At 46.2% G+C, this 15,604-nt stretch overlaps 1 protein-coding gene across 3 annotated transcripts in view; it reads right to left on the reverse strand.

The window, feature by feature from the left end:
* OSBPL1A (oxysterol binding protein like 1A) overlaps positions 1–15,604 on the reverse strand; it is a 248,851-nt gene that overhangs the window by 136,408 nt on the left and 96,839 nt on the right. For all 3 annotated transcript variants that reach the window (XM_082258671.1, XM_082258672.1, XM_082258673.1), the window contains one exon: positions 15,391–15,497. In XM_082258671.1, coding sequence (XP_082114797.1) covers positions 15,391–15,497 — 107 coding nt within the window. The remainder of the gene's footprint in view (positions 1–15,390; positions 15,498–15,604) is intronic.

The raw sequence follows: 15,604 nt of genomic DNA on the forward strand, positions 1-15,604 counted from the left end.
TAGCCGCCAAAATGGCGGTGCTTGGCGCCAAAAACGCCGCTCCCAGTCATAGAAGAAGCCCTCATATGTAGATAACAGTAAAATGGCGGACCGCAGCAGCGGCCGCCGCATGTTGCACAAAACATGATCCACAGCATGTCCTACAACACATAGCATGTCACACAGAGAAATCACACAGTTATGCACACAGAACAGTGTATCACAGCCCCCCTCCTTGCAGCCCACAGCAGCATCCAGACCCAGGGAGTCCCACAGTGTGAACAGACATGCCGGGTTACACAGTCCCAGACTGACACCCACTAAACAGACAGGTCCCCACACAGAGTACACTTACCTTCTGAGTGGCGTGGGGAACCCGCACAAGCGATCAAGCCACTGCACATGGGACAGGGAGAGTCGCAGCCAGGACGCAGGAGAACTGCGGTGCGAAACCGCATGGCGTCCAGTGAGGTAGCCACCTCACCATAGCATTCCTGCAGCGAACAGGGATGGGTCGTTCACATGTGCCAGGAAAAATACCTGACTGAACGCTCAATGGCAGGCTGGGAAGCCACTGGCCCACAACCTGCGACCAGGGGGGCCAGCCCGAGACCCAGCCCGCATGATCCTCTTCATCAGATGAACTAACTAATGCTGACAAAAGTAACAGCTAAGTAAAGAAAGAGAAAAAAACTCAAATAAAATCAAAAGAAGATAAAGGCTGAGACAAGATGCCCCAGCACAGAAACAGCCAGCTAACTCCTGAAAGCTAGACATTGAAACTGAGGTATGGAACAGGAAGCAGGAGGGTATAGACTGAGGGGACCACCCCCTGGGGGGTGGGATATGTTAAAAGCTTTAATATTGACATATTCTGTTGCCTAGCTACTCCTATGGAGCAAAGTCTAATACCCCCCATTGTGACGAATATGAAGAGGCGGCGACTGTCGGAGGACGTAAGAGAAAATAATATTTTTCACATTTTTTTGTATGAAATTCCCCCCCCCCCCCAAAAAATGTAAAAATCAAAATTTTTTTACATTTTAGGCCAATTTCTTTTCTGCTACACATTTTTTTAAAAAAAAAAAAAAAAAAAAATCACAATAAGCGTATTTTGATTGGTTTGCGCAAACGTTATTGCGTTTACTAAGAGAAAGATTTATTATATTTTTATTGTATTTTCTTTTGAACTAGTAATGGCGGCGATCTGCGATTTTTTTTTTGCGGGACTGTGACATTGCGGTGGACAGATCGGACCCCTGACTAACATTTTTGACACTTTTGGGGGTACCAGTGACATTACTACAGTAATCAGTGCTATACATATGCACTGTTACTGTAAAAATGACATTGGTAGGGAAGGGGTTAACTTTATTAGTGATCAAGGGGTTAAGTGTGTCCCTAGGGGCGTGATTCTAACTGTAAAGGGGGGTGGCTTGTGATGTAACCACAGAGACATACGATTCTGATCTCTGCAGTTACACCAGGGAGAATGACAGGCGGCTTTATTTACATCAGCCGCCTGCCTTTCTCCCTCTCCAGCGGGAGATTGCGAGTGACCGGCGGACATCGGAGCCGCCGGTCACACGTGCGGGGATGTCAGGGAACGAGCGGAGCAGGAGCGCGCCTCCGGCAGCGTGCGCTCGCCCCCTCCAGGCTCCTGGGCGAGCGACGTAGTACTATGTCGCTTTGCCAAGGAGGGGCTGACTGCCGCAGTAAATATACTGTGGGCGGTCGGCAATTGGTTAAGCATTTGACTCCTTACAAAAGTTTAAAACCTTCACTTAACCACTTGCTCACCGCCCTGTAGCACTTTTATTGTTACAGGGCACCAGCTGTGCAAAGGATCACTTATATATACGCGATCCGGCACTTCCACCTGCAGGGGGCCCCTGTTCCCTGTCAGCAGGTCCCTTCTGCTGTGATAATTCAGAAGCTGATCTGCGGGTGCAGGGGACTCTATGTCCTCCGGCACCTGCTGATCGTCAGTAAATACACAGAGAACTGATATATGTAAACAAGGCATATCTCAGTTCTGACACGTAGGAAGGGATGTATTCTGTGTCTTTGCAAAGTAGGGACTAGAATCGATCTCTTTCCCTAGTGAAAGCATCACACTGTGTACACAAAACAAGTGGCTAGCCACAGTTAACCCTTTGATTGCCCTAGATGTTCAACTCATTCTCAGCCAGTGCCATTAGTACAATGACAGTGCATATTTTTAGCACTGATCCCTGTATTAGATTCACTGGTTCCTGCAAAGAGTCAAATGTGGCAGTGTCTGATTGCCTGCAGCAATATCGCAGTCATGCTATAAGTCACTGATCACCGCCATTGCTAGTATAAAAAAATAAAATAAATACAAATTCCATAATTTGTAGATGCTATAATGTTCACAATCAATATGAGCTATAATATAGCTAATATATATAATATAATATATAAGCTAATATAATCAAACCAATCAATATAAGCTTAGTGGGATTTTTTTATACCAAAGATGTGTAGCAGAATACATATTGGCCTAAAATTTTATGAAGAAATTATAGATTTTTTCCATTTTTTTTTATTGGATGCCTTTTTATAGCAGAAAGTAGCTGCACTATTCTGGATAAAATGAGGATCACAATTTTTTTGCCTAGAATAAAGTTCACGATTCTCTAAAGAACTTTTTTATTTTAAAGATTTACAACACCTGAACATTAGGGTCTTTTTTTTTTTTTTTTAGCACCTAACGGTACCAATTACCAATACCTACTGCAACTTTTTTGTTTACACTTTAGCTGTCAGCAATGGTACAAAGCATTGAAAAACTGAATTTTTGTAAAATCTTACCTGTAAAATTCCTTTCTCTGTGTCCTCCGACTGTCGCCGCCTCCTCTAAGTCATCACTATTGGGTATTGTCCACCTATCCGTAGGAATAGCTAGGCATATAGACTTAGTCAAAAGACAAAAGGCATTAGCATATACACACCCACGGGGGCTGTCCCATCTGGTCAATACCCCCCCTGCATCACCACTCCCAACTCAGTTTGGTAGCATAGCAGTAGGTAATAAGAACCCCAAAAGAGGGGCGGGGGCGGCGACTGTCGGAGGACTCAGAGAAAGGAATTTTACAGGTAAGATTTTACAAAAATTCTGTTTTCTCTTACGTCCTCCGACAGTCGCCGCCTCCTCTAAGTCATCACTATTGGGATGTCCCAAAGCAGTATAGACATGAGGGGTGGAAAACGCAACCGTAGAAAAGGCAACGCAGTACCCACATCAGAGAAAGGAATCTTACATGCACCGTAAGAACCAACTGGGCAACAGAAAAAAACAATGCTCAACAGGAGCAACAGCCCAGGAAAGCAAATGCCAACAGCCAGGGACCCAGAGAAAAAAATGCAAGGGTCCATCATGGCACAGCCGCACTGAGAACTTTGCGGCCAAAAGAAGCATCAGCTGATGCCAGAACGTCTACTTTGTAGAACTTGGAAAAAGTGTGCACCGACGACCAAGTCGCCGCCTTGCACACCTGGGCCACCGAGGCCCGATGCCAACAGGCCCAGGAAGTACTCAAAGACCTGGTAGAGTGCACCTCAACAGGGAAGGGCGGAACCCGTTCCTTCAAGGCATAGGCCTGCTCAATGGTCTGTCTGATCCACTTGGCAATAGTTGCTGTCGATGCAGCCATGCCCTTCCGAGGTCCCTCAGGAAGGACAAAGAGAGAGTCCGCCTTCCGAAAGGATTCCGTAGACTTCAGGTAAACCCTGATCGCCCGGACAACATCCAAGGAATGCAAAGCAATCTCCTTTGGATGCTTAGGCTTTGTACAAAGCGAAGGCAGGACAATTTCCTCATTAAAGGTGGAACTCGGTGATCACCTTGGGAAGAAAGGACGGGGGTGTTCTCAACACCACCTTATCCTTGTGAATTATCAAGTAAGGGAAGCGGCAAGACAACGCCGCCAGCTCCGACACTCTGCGAGTCGAAGTGATCGCCACAAGAAAAGCAACCTTTTTCGACAGCAGAGGCAACGATATCTCCCTGATATTTTCAAAAGGAGCACGCTGCAAAGCGGACAGGACCAAGTTCAGGTCCCATGGAGGTAAAGGCTCCTTCCTAGGAGGAGCCAAATGTTGCACACCTTGAATGAACGTGCACACCATGGAATGAGACGCCACAGGGCGTTGGAAAAGGACCGCCAGTGCTGATACCTGGCCCTTTATAGTGGCCAGCGCCAGGCGCTGATCCACCCCAGACTGGAGGAAAGCCAAGATTCTCGACACCGAGTAAGAACGAGGGGAAAACCCCCTGGACTCACACCAGACGAAGTAGGCTTTCCAGGTACGGTAATAGATCTTACCAGAGGAAGATTTCCTAGCCTTGATCAGGGTAGGGATAACCTCAGAAGACAGACCCTTGTCCCTCAAGACCTGGGTCTCAACAGCCAGGCCGTTAAAGCCAGCGACTGTAAAGCAGGATGGAAGATCGGACCCTGAGACAGGAGATCTTCCCGCAGAGGCAGACGCCACAGAGGCGCCACTGCCAGGTGAGCAACGTCGGCGTACCAAGATCGGCGAGGCCAGTCCGGCGCCACCAGAATGACCATGTGCGGTTCCGAGACCAATCTGCGAAGGAACCGGGATAGTAACTGAATCGGAGGAAAGGCGTACATCAGACAATACTGATGCCAAGGGCCACCAACGCATCCGAGGCGTCCGCCAACGGGTCGCGCGTTCTTGCCACGAACCTTTCCACCTTTTGGTTTAGCCGGGATGCGAACAGATCCACATCTGGGGATCCCCACTTCGCACACAGCATCTGAAAGACCTCTGGGTGTAGGGACCATTCCCCCTGGTCCAGGGTCTGGCGGCTCAGATAATCTGCCTGCCAATTCTCCACACCGGAATGTGAACTGCCGAAATCGCCGGGACATGAGTCTCGGCCCAAGACAGGATGTCTGTCACCTCCCGGGCTGCTCGAGCACTCCTGGTGCCCCCCTGGTGGCTGATGTAAGCCACCGCGGTAGGATTGTCCGTCTGTACGCGAACAGGCAGGCCCTGGAGACGGTCCGACCACTGGAAGAGACAGAGTTTTATCGCTCGTAGTTCCAGCACATTTATCGGGAGGGAAGATTCCTCCTCCGACCAAGTGCCCTGGGCAGACAGGGTGCCCAGGGCTCCACCCCAGCCCGACAGGCTGGCATCCGTGGTAACCACTGTCCACACCAACGGGCGGAAGGACTTGCCTTCAGCCACCGACGGGGACTGGATCCACCACAGAAGAGCCAATCTGGTCCGGTGACTCAAGAAGACCTCCAGATCCAAGGACTGAGGAAGTCTGTCCCACCTGGCCAGGATCTCCGTCTGGAGAGCCCGTGTGTGGAACTGGGCAAAAGGAATCGCCTCGAAGGCCGACACCATCAAACCCAGGCCCTGAGTGACGAGGATGGATTGTCCCGGAGGGACCGGATTTCGACCCGCAAAGTCCGGAGCTTGTCCTCCGGCAAGAATACCTTTGCTTGAGCAGAGACCAGAACCATTCCCAGACAGGGAAGGCGAAGCGACGGAGACAAGGCTAATTTTTGAACGTTGATGGTCCACCCGAACTCCTGGAGCGTCTGTACCGTGATGGACAGATCGCGCACAAGGTCCTGACTGGCACGAGATCTCAGAAGCAGATCGTCCAGGTACCCCAGGACCGCAATGCCCTGGGCCCGCAGCAGGCCCAGGACCGGTGCCAACACCTTGGTAAATACCCTGGGTGCCGAAGCGAGACCGAACGGTAACGCCACAAACTGGTAGTGGTCCTCTGTGATAGCGAACCGAAGGTACCGCTGATGACCCTCGAAAATGGGGATGTGCAGGTACGCATCCTTCAGATCTATCGAAGCCAGGAATTCTCCTGGACTCAAGGAGGCCACAACCGAACGAAGAGACTCCATTCGAAACTTCCGAACACGCACGAAGCGGTTCAGCGCTTTCAGGTCCAGACTAGGACGCACTTTTCCCTCCTTCCTGGGCACAGTGAACAGATTCAAATAAAACCCCCGAAACCTGTCCCGATGAGGCACCGGGACAATCACCCCCTGAGCAAGCATGTCCTGAACCGCTTGATGCAAGTCCTGCAGACGCCCCGGAAGCAAATGGAGATTGGAGGGAAAGAATCTGTCCGCCGGCCTGGAAAGGAATTTGATCTTGTAACCTGATCGAACGATTTCCTGGACCCACCTGTCCGAGATCCGGAGCAGCCAAGGTTGGAGGAAACCGCGCAAACGTCCCCCCACCCCAGAAATGGATGCGGGCGCCCCTTCAGGCAGAGGCGGAGTGTCCCGCCGAACCGGCATTGCCGGTCTTCTGCTTACCCGCCCAGGGTTTCTTCTGGTTGCCCTGGGCCTTGAAGGGCTTGCCCTTGGATTGGTTCCGAAAGGCACGAAAGGTCCCCTGACTAGATTTAGGCGCAGAACCCCGCTTGCCATGGAAAGACTTGTTCTTCTGGTTCTGGGGTAGCATGGTGCTCTTACCCCCCGTGACGCCTTTCACCAAGGTATCCAACGCCTCGCCAAAAAGGCGAGAGCCAGCATAGGGAAAATCAGCAACAGTTTTCCGCGAGGACTGGTCGGCCGACCAGCTCTTCAGCCATATCAGTCGCCGGTTAAGTACCGCGACACTCGAGAGGCGAGCCACCAAGGGGGCCTCATTAAGGGCTGCATCACACAGATACATGACTCCTTGATGGATCTGGTCCACCATTTCCAGTCGTGCAGGCGACACGTCATCGGACACTAGGTTGCTTCTAAGCACCTTAATCCAATCAGCCACCGCCTGAGCCACTATAACGGACGCGAAAACGGGTTTGAGCAACGAACCCGCCACCGTATAGGAATGGCGGACTAGAGACTCCAACCGCCGGTCCGTGGGGTCCCGGAAAACCGGGGCATCCTCAGTAGGAACCAAGGTAGCTTTGTTCAGCACGGCCACAGTGTGATCTACCTGTGGAGGCACACACCATCGTGATTTCGTAGCCCGGCGCAAAAGGATAAAGCAATTTGAACCGACTAGGTACCAGGAATGGACGTTTTAACGTGCGTCACATTTCATTAACAGTGTAATGGAATTCCGCCGGGCAGGGAAAAACCTGCGCAGACTTGCGGGTCCTGTGCGTCCCAAATGAGGACACAACGCCCGGAGGGCAGGGCTCATCCTCTAAATGTAAGGTTTCCTTAACAGAAACAATCAACTCATCCATGGTCGCCCGTTCTTCGGGTGACCCTGGGGAGGATGTATAAACACCCTCCACCTCAGCCTCCCCCTCAGACCCCGGGGGGTCTAAGGATGAGCGGGACCCTGAAAAGGGCACGCTCGCAGCAGCAGCATCCATATCCCCATCTGAATCAGAAGAGAGAGACAGCCTTGGCCGTTTTCTCGCAGCCCGTTCAGACATCAGCATTTCCATATTTGCCACTAAAGTCGCAAATACAGCAGCCAGATCAGGTCGCAGCGGGGCCACAGGAGAACTGGGGCCCCCCACTAAAGCTGGAGGAAACTTGCTTTCCTGAGAATCCATGGCTCAAGATAATGAAAAAACTACAGTGCAAAAAAAGTAGTGTACTGTCCCCTTAAATAGCGCTGCGGAGTGCGCAGCCCACCGCTACTGTCACAGCTATGAAGACCCCCAAAAGGAGAAAGAAAACTGAGCCAGAAGCAGTATGCAGAAGAAGACAGAGATATAAACTGCAGAGCCCGCAGATCGTTGCTACCTGTGTCTGTGCTGTCTGAGAGGAAAAGGAAATGCTGCTGGAGGGGGCTGGCCATAAGCCAGACCCCAGGGAAAATGGCTGCCCCATAGGGATGCATAGGAGGCTTTGCCAAGATGGCCGCCGACATGCGGCCGAACCGATCGTTTCACCGCCCACAAAATGGCGGCGGATGGCGCCAAAATGAGCTGTATACTCGCCCCAGAGGGGCTATACACGTGTGCACAGTAAAAACATGGCGGGCCGCGCGATTTTTCCCCCGCAGCAGTCGCCGCACAACACACAAGTCTGTACCCCCAAACATGCACCTAAGGTGACACAGGGACAGGGACCCCCGGCAAACATACAGATCTGCACACAGCGAACCCCGCAGGGATCGCACAGGGAGTCACACAGGCACAGACATGGGGACACACAGCAACACAGACTGCCACCCCAAACAGAGGCCCCACACAGAAAAGTACTTACCTGTACCCGATGGCGTGGGGGAGCCTCTATGCACGGATAAACCTCTGTCCTCATCTGACAGGGAGTGCCGTGAGCCAGGGACATGACGCTGCAGCAGCGCAGACGAGTCCTGTGAGGTAGCCACCTCACGGCTGCATCCCTGCAGCGAACAGGGATGGGTCGTTCTTAATGCCAGGGCGAACCATAGCTGAACGCTCGATGGCGGGCTGGGGGTCCATCTGACCCTCTGTGCCCTGGAGAACCAGGGCGGCCAGTCCGAATCCCAGCACCGCATGACCCATCTTCATCCGAAGAATAAACTAACACTAAAGCTGTAAAGTGAGAGAAAAAAACTGACATTTAAAAGAAAATCAAATAAAAGATTTAGGAAGGCTGAGACTGAAGCCCCAGCACAAGGTAGCCTGAACTATTCCTGATGCTAGGCAAACTAAAACTGAGTTGGGAGTGGTGATGCAGGGGGGGTATTGACCAGATGGGACAGCCCCCGTGGGTGTGTATATGCTAATGCCTTTTGCCTTTTGACTAAGTCTATATGCCTAGCTATTCCTACGGATAGGTGGACAATACCCAATAGTGATGACTTAGAGGAGGCGGCGACTGTCGGAGGACGTAAGAGAAAGTTATTTTACAAATGAAATCTTTTTTTTTTTTTTTTTAAACTTTGCGCCTTTTTTTTTTTTATGTGAAACGTTTAAATATATATATATTGAAGGTGTAAAAATATTCATGAACAAAGCAAACAAAAAAAAAAAGTTTGAATTATTAAATAGTTTATACAATGAAACTAAAAAAAAAAAATTAGCAAGAAAAAAATTATTATTTGGAGAAGGTGAATAAGGAGTTAATAAGGCTGTTTCGAGTAAATTAAGGGTTAAGGCAGGGGTGTCCAAACTATGGCCCTCCAGCTGTTCAAGAACTACAATTCCCATGAGGCATTGTAACTCTGACATTCACAGACATAACTAGGCATGATGGGAATTGTAGTTCCTTAACAGCTGGAGGGCCATAGTTTGGACATAGCTGTAATAAGGGGTTAAACAAAGGAACAATTTAATAAAAAACGAAAAATACATATACACACACATACATTATATATATATATATATATTATATATATATATATATATATATATATATATATATATATATATACACACACACACACACACACAGCTTGTATAACAGCCTGTCCCCTCAAAATAAAAACACACAGCCGTTAATGTCTGAACCGCTGGCAACAAAAGTGAGTACACCCCTAAGTGAAAATGTCCAAATTGGGCCCAAGGTGACAATATTTTGTGTGGCCACCATCATTTTCCAGCACTTCCTTAGCCCTCTTGGGCATGGAGTTCATCAGAGCTTCACAGGTTGCCACTGGAGTCCTCTTCCACTCCTCCATGATGACATCACAGAGCTGGTGGATGTAGGAGACCTTGCGCTCCGCTCCTCCACCTTCCATTTGAGGATGCCCCACAGATGCTCAATAGGGGTTAGGTCTGGAGACATGCCTGGCCAGTCCATCACCTTTACCCTCAGCTTCTTTAGCAAGACAGTGGACATCTTGGAGGTGTGTTTGGGGTCGTTATCTTGTAGGAATACTGCCCTGCGGCCCAGTCTCTGAAGGGAGGGGATCATGCTCTGCTTATGCATGTCACAGTACATGTTGGAATTCATGATTCCCTCAATGAACTGTAGCTACGCAGTGCCGGCAGCACTCATGCAGCCCCAGACCATGACACTCCTGCTTGACCACCACCTTGCTTGACTGTAGATAAGACACACTTGTCTTTGTACTCCTCACCTGATTGCCGCCACACATGCTTGACACCATCTGAACCAAATAAGCTTATCTTGGTCTCATCAGACCACAGGATATGGTTCAAGTAATCCATGTCCTTAGTCTGCTTGTCTTCAGCAAACTGTTTGCAGGCTTTCTTGTGCATCATCTTTAGAAGAGGCTTTCTCCTACATTGTAGCAAAGTGCAATTTCGTCAGTGTTGTCACATGAAAAGATATATTAAAATATTTACAAAAATGTGAGGGATGTACTCACGTTTGTGAGATACTGTATCTCTCTCTCTTTATATTATATATATATATATATATATATATATATATATATATATATATATATATATATATATATATATATATATTTTTTTTTTTTTTTTTTTTCTTTAACTTGACAAGGTTGCTTTAAACTGACTTCATTTGAAGACCAAAGTTTATCCCTTTGATCTGTAAATGAATAAACAGAAGGTCAGATAAGAAGATAAGATTCTTTTTATCTGTCTCTTTCAGCTGCTGAGCAATGTTGTTGATAAACATTGCCGGTTACTTTTTTTTTTTTTTTGACAGCTGAGAGCAGAGGGAACTCCTCTGACAGCTAAATGAGGCATCGGTTGTTAAGCAAGCGGCAGCCCCGCTCCTTAACAATTGGGGATTTGTCCTTTTTTTTTTTTTTTTTTTTTTTAACATTTCAGCGGTCAGTGGGGGAATCCCGCTGACGGATGAAATAACCGAGCCTAAAGTATTTGTTTCAGATAGCGAAGCATTTGCACGAGTGCCGATATCGGCACCTCAACACTACTTTTTACATGAATCGCAGAAATGCTGGATTAAGATCACGTGAGGGGTTGAATTAAGATCGCAATATTTTAACGATTATACGGGCAGCTCTAGCAGAAAGAAAAAAATAGTTTTTTTTTCAAAACTGTTGGTTTGTTTTCTTGTTGCAAAGGATTAAAAAAGATGCAGTGGTGATCAAATACCACCAAATGAGAGTTCTATTTGTGGGAACAAAAATTACAAATTTTATTTTGGTACAGTGTCGCATGACCGCGCAATTGTCAGTTAAAGTAACGCAGTCCTGCATCCTAAAAAATGGCCTTGTCAAGTGCAGGGGTAAATCTTCCAAATGTCAAGTGGTTAAAAGAGGACACTGTAGCTAAATAACAAGCTCTGCTTATCCATTGAGGATCCTTCCAATATGTTGACTAGCTGCACAAACGTGTAAAAAAAAAAAATTACAGGAAAAAAAAAGTTAATTAACCTACTTGTCTTACCTCTACGGCATGGCAGCTAAGTAGGGGTGATGTTACTATCCTTCCAGTGAGATCCATCAATAAATCTTTTCTGTCAGTGATAAAGATAAAAAGACAAGGCGCCTCTAAGTGCAGTAGGCTCTGAGTATTTATTAGGTTAAAAGTATAAAAGCACTCACATTTGGTAAATATGACATGGGCATAGCAAAGATCTGTGCTATGCCCATGTCACATTTACCAAATGTGAGTGCTTTTATACTTTTAACCTAATAAATACTCAGAGCCTACTGCACTTAGAGGCGCCTTGTCTTTTTATCTTTATCACTTTCAGAGCAGCTTCTCCTCTCCAGTGCTGCCGAAGTGCAGTGTCTCACCAAAAGCCTGCTGTATTCCACAGAAGCGCCCATACAACAAACCCTTTTTCTCAAATCGTTTCTGTCGATGCTGATATTTCAGGTATAGGTTGATGCCGACGGGCTAAATCACCCACTAGCTCGATATCTGTTGAGAACACAATTTCTTCCTCTGCCTTCCCAACCATAGAAATTCTCACCTCCTGCAGCAATCTTACTCAACCTGCTATTCTTTGTATTGCTATCCAATTAATTTGTATTGTAAAATAATGATTCTTTAGCAAGATTGAGATCCTTTTATAATAGCCATGACAATAAGGTATACATGTAAGCTCTGAGTTCTCACAACAGCCTGCCAAAGGCAAGGATCTGTGCAGATGATGTGATCATCAATCCAGTAGGACGTCTATGTTTCAAAGCCATTGTATCCAAGCCACAGTGTGTTACGAAGGTGTTTATGATTCACTTTGTAAAAGAAGAGGGTCAATCCTTTCTGGTGAGCCTTTTATACACGGTGGGTTTAAAGACAATACCTTTATGTGGAAAGCAGTTTTGACTCTGTTAACCACTTTAAGACCGCAAGGATTTGCCCCCTTCCTGACCAGGCCCTATTTTGCGATTCGGCACTGTGTTACTTTAACGGACAAAAAGTTTAAAAATCAAAATTTTTTTAACATTTTAGGCCAATTTGTTTTCTGCTACATATTTTTTGTAAAAAAAAAAAAAAATTGCAATAAGCGTATTTTGATTGGTTTGTGCAAAAGTTATTGCATCTACTAACTACGAGAAAGATTTATGTCATTTTTATTGTTTTTTTTTTTACTAGTAATGGCGGTGATCTGTGATTTTTTTGCGGGACTGCGACATTGCGGAGGACAGATCGGACCCCTGACAGTTTTTACATTTTTGGGGGTACCAGTGACATTACTACAGTAATCAGTGCTAAAAATATGCACTGTTACTGTAATAATGCCATTGGCAGGGAAGAGGTTAACCCTGTGGGTGATCAAGGGGTTAAATGTGAGCCTAGGGGAGTGATTCTAACTGTGGGGGGCGTGGCTTCTGAAATGACCATAGAGACATGTGATCCTATGTAGAAGGATCACATGGGCTCTATGATCATTTCAGGGAGAAGGATGGTCAAATTGGAGCTTCCTGACTGGTGCATCGGCTTTCCCACTGCCGAGTGGCGGGAGCATACCACCGGCGGCGCGCGCTCGCCCCCTAGCTCGCCGAATACAATGTAGGTCTACGTTGGTTTGCACAGGAGAGACACCCTGCCGCAGTAAAAAGGCGGCGGGTGGTCGAGAAGTGGTTATGCAGGTCATGCACATCTGGTGTGAGCATTTTCGTGGCCCACTTGATTTAAAGCAAGCTGAAGAGGTCCTGATGTGGATGCAGAAGAACTGGTGGAAAGGCATTTACATGGAATGTAGATTTTGAATCAGGGATAAGAACAAATCCTCTCAATCTGGCAAAGGATTAAGGAGGAGAATAAGTGAGCTGGAAATCTGGTGTAAGACCCATGCGAGTGGAAAGGAGTAGGTGGATAAAAGAGCTGTATACCCATCCTTTTGGAGCAATTTGTTTTTTGACCTACCTGTAATCAAGAGATCAATACATTCTGGTGAGCCTCTGTGTTGTGAACACACGTTGAACACTTTGGTGGAGAAATTGGAGGCTTTTCAATTATTGAATTTTTATCCTCACAGATTACATTACTGGACTACACTATTGATTACTAATTCACAGATTTCCCAAGAGACTTTTTATTTATGTAGTGGTCCTCATTTTATTTTGAGGATTTATTTATTTATCATTTGTATTGAAAAACCGATATTTCTTTATGGTACCAATTTACTCTGGACTGTGTGAGAAAGAATAAAAGCTAAGCCTAACTTTCTTGCAAAGTATTATTAACCACTTCTTGACAGGAAGGTTTTCCCTCTTAATGACCAGGCCATTTTTTGCGATACAGCACTGCGTTATCTTAACTGACAATTGCGCGGTTGTGCGATGCTGGACCCTAAAAAAATTGATGTCCTTTTTTCCACAAATAGAGCTTTCTTTTGGTGATATTTGATCACCTGTGCAATTTAAATTTTGTGCTATAAACAAACAATTTTTTACTTTCTGCTATATAACATTCCCAATAAAAACAATTTAAAAATCTATTTTTTTTTTTCATAATTTCAGGCCAATTTGTATTCTTCTACATATTTTTGGTAAAAAAAAATCCCAATAAGTGTATTTTGATTGGTTTGCGCAAAAGTTATTGCGTCTACAAACTAGGGGAAAGATTTGTCATTTTTATATATTTATTTTACTAGTAATGGCGGCGATCAGCGATTTTTAGCAGGACTGTGACATTGCAGTGGACAGATCGGACACCTAACTGACATTTTTTACACTTTTGGGGGGACCAGTAACATTACTACAGTAATCAGTGCTAGAAAATATGCACTGTTACTGTACTAATGACACTGGCATAGAAGGGGTTAACACCAGGGGCGATCAAATGGTTAAACGTGTCCCTAGGGGATACTTTCTAACTGTGAGGGGATGTATTTACTGAATAAACACAGAGACCTGCATTCCTAAATAAGAGGAACACAGGATTCCTGTTTATTACTGACAGAACAGCAGTCTGCCGTGTTTACAATGGAGGGCCGCCTCTTTGTCTCCACGGGGATCGATCACGGCTGCCGGATCCGCTGATTGGCTCCCCCTGTGGCAAATGGGTGCACGCCCCCACTTGCGGTCCCGCGAAGTGACGTAGTTACTTAATTTCGCGAGACAGAGCCGACCTGCCGCAGTATATGTCCTGCTGGCAGTCGGCAAGTGGAATTGAGATCCGATACGTTATATCTTTCCTTCTAGAGTAATACATACCACAACTGCAAAGCTGCATACACATCTAATGCATTATTCATAAAGCTCAAAAAAGGTAGAGTTATACGATTATAAAAGTTGTTTCCCTGAGGTTGGGCCATGTGATTTTATTGAATACTGAACTTTGTAACACTTTTCGTCCTTAAAGTGGTTGTAAACCCTGGAAATTAAAAATGAACAAAGCATATCCTTCTATAATGTGTACTTGCCTCAACCCAAAGCACATACTGTGACTTCTATCTGCTCTTTCATTTCTTGGATAGTTTCATGAGTCACTTCTGACATTCTTTACCAACGAACAATCCCAGGAGACCGTCCGCCCCACATCCAGCACACAGTAGGTGATTGACAATCTGAGCTGTGCCTGTTTACCTATGGGACTAATTTAAGGTAGATGTGTCCTTTCCCTTCCCTCAGGTCTCAGATTACCCTTAGTTCCCTGCTCTATGCTGTACAGTACGTGATATCAGATACCACCACCCCTCTTCTTTCTGGAGCTGGGAAATGTGTAAATACTGTACTTTAGAATGCTGTAGAGGAGAGAGTTCTGCAGATAAATAGGTACAAGTTATGCAGGAGGATTTATTTAATCTCACCTGAGGCTTATCTGTTCACTGGGTATATGTAAGGGTTTACAACCACTTTAACAGATAAATAGGGCTACAGGAGAATCGATTATTTAGCACGTAAAGACTGGAAAGGGACACAGGAAAACGGTCTAGTCCCTTGGAGTTTATCATTTAAAAAGAACATGTTACACAACACTGTAAATGTAAGCTTTTAAAACACCTACACCACACCACTACACAAATACCTGTTACATTAGGAAAACTGCAGAGTAATCTTCAACCATTTAACCTCCAGACATTGCTAGTGGACATAACCTAAAAGGTTTTCAGGAGTCTTACAAACCTTATCATGTTTGGTAAAAAGTTGAAGACAGTTGGTCAAAGCTGTGCAGGTTTCCTGGGATGCATCAGATACTTTCTTGACTTGCTGCAGAACATCAGGGTCAGCGTCTAGAAAACAGCAAGCATACATATACATTACTAGGATTACTAGAAGAGTGGTAGGGGCAGACAATATGATGGGAGAGAAAAAACATTCCACAAGTTAAAAAGGAGAA

The sequence above is a fragment of the Pelophylax lessonae genome (assembly GCF_965119305.1).
Source record: "Pelophylax lessonae genome assembly, chromosome: 5".
NCBI classification, from domain to species: Eukaryota; Metazoa; Chordata; class Amphibia; order Anura; family Ranidae; genus Pelophylax; species Pelophylax lessonae.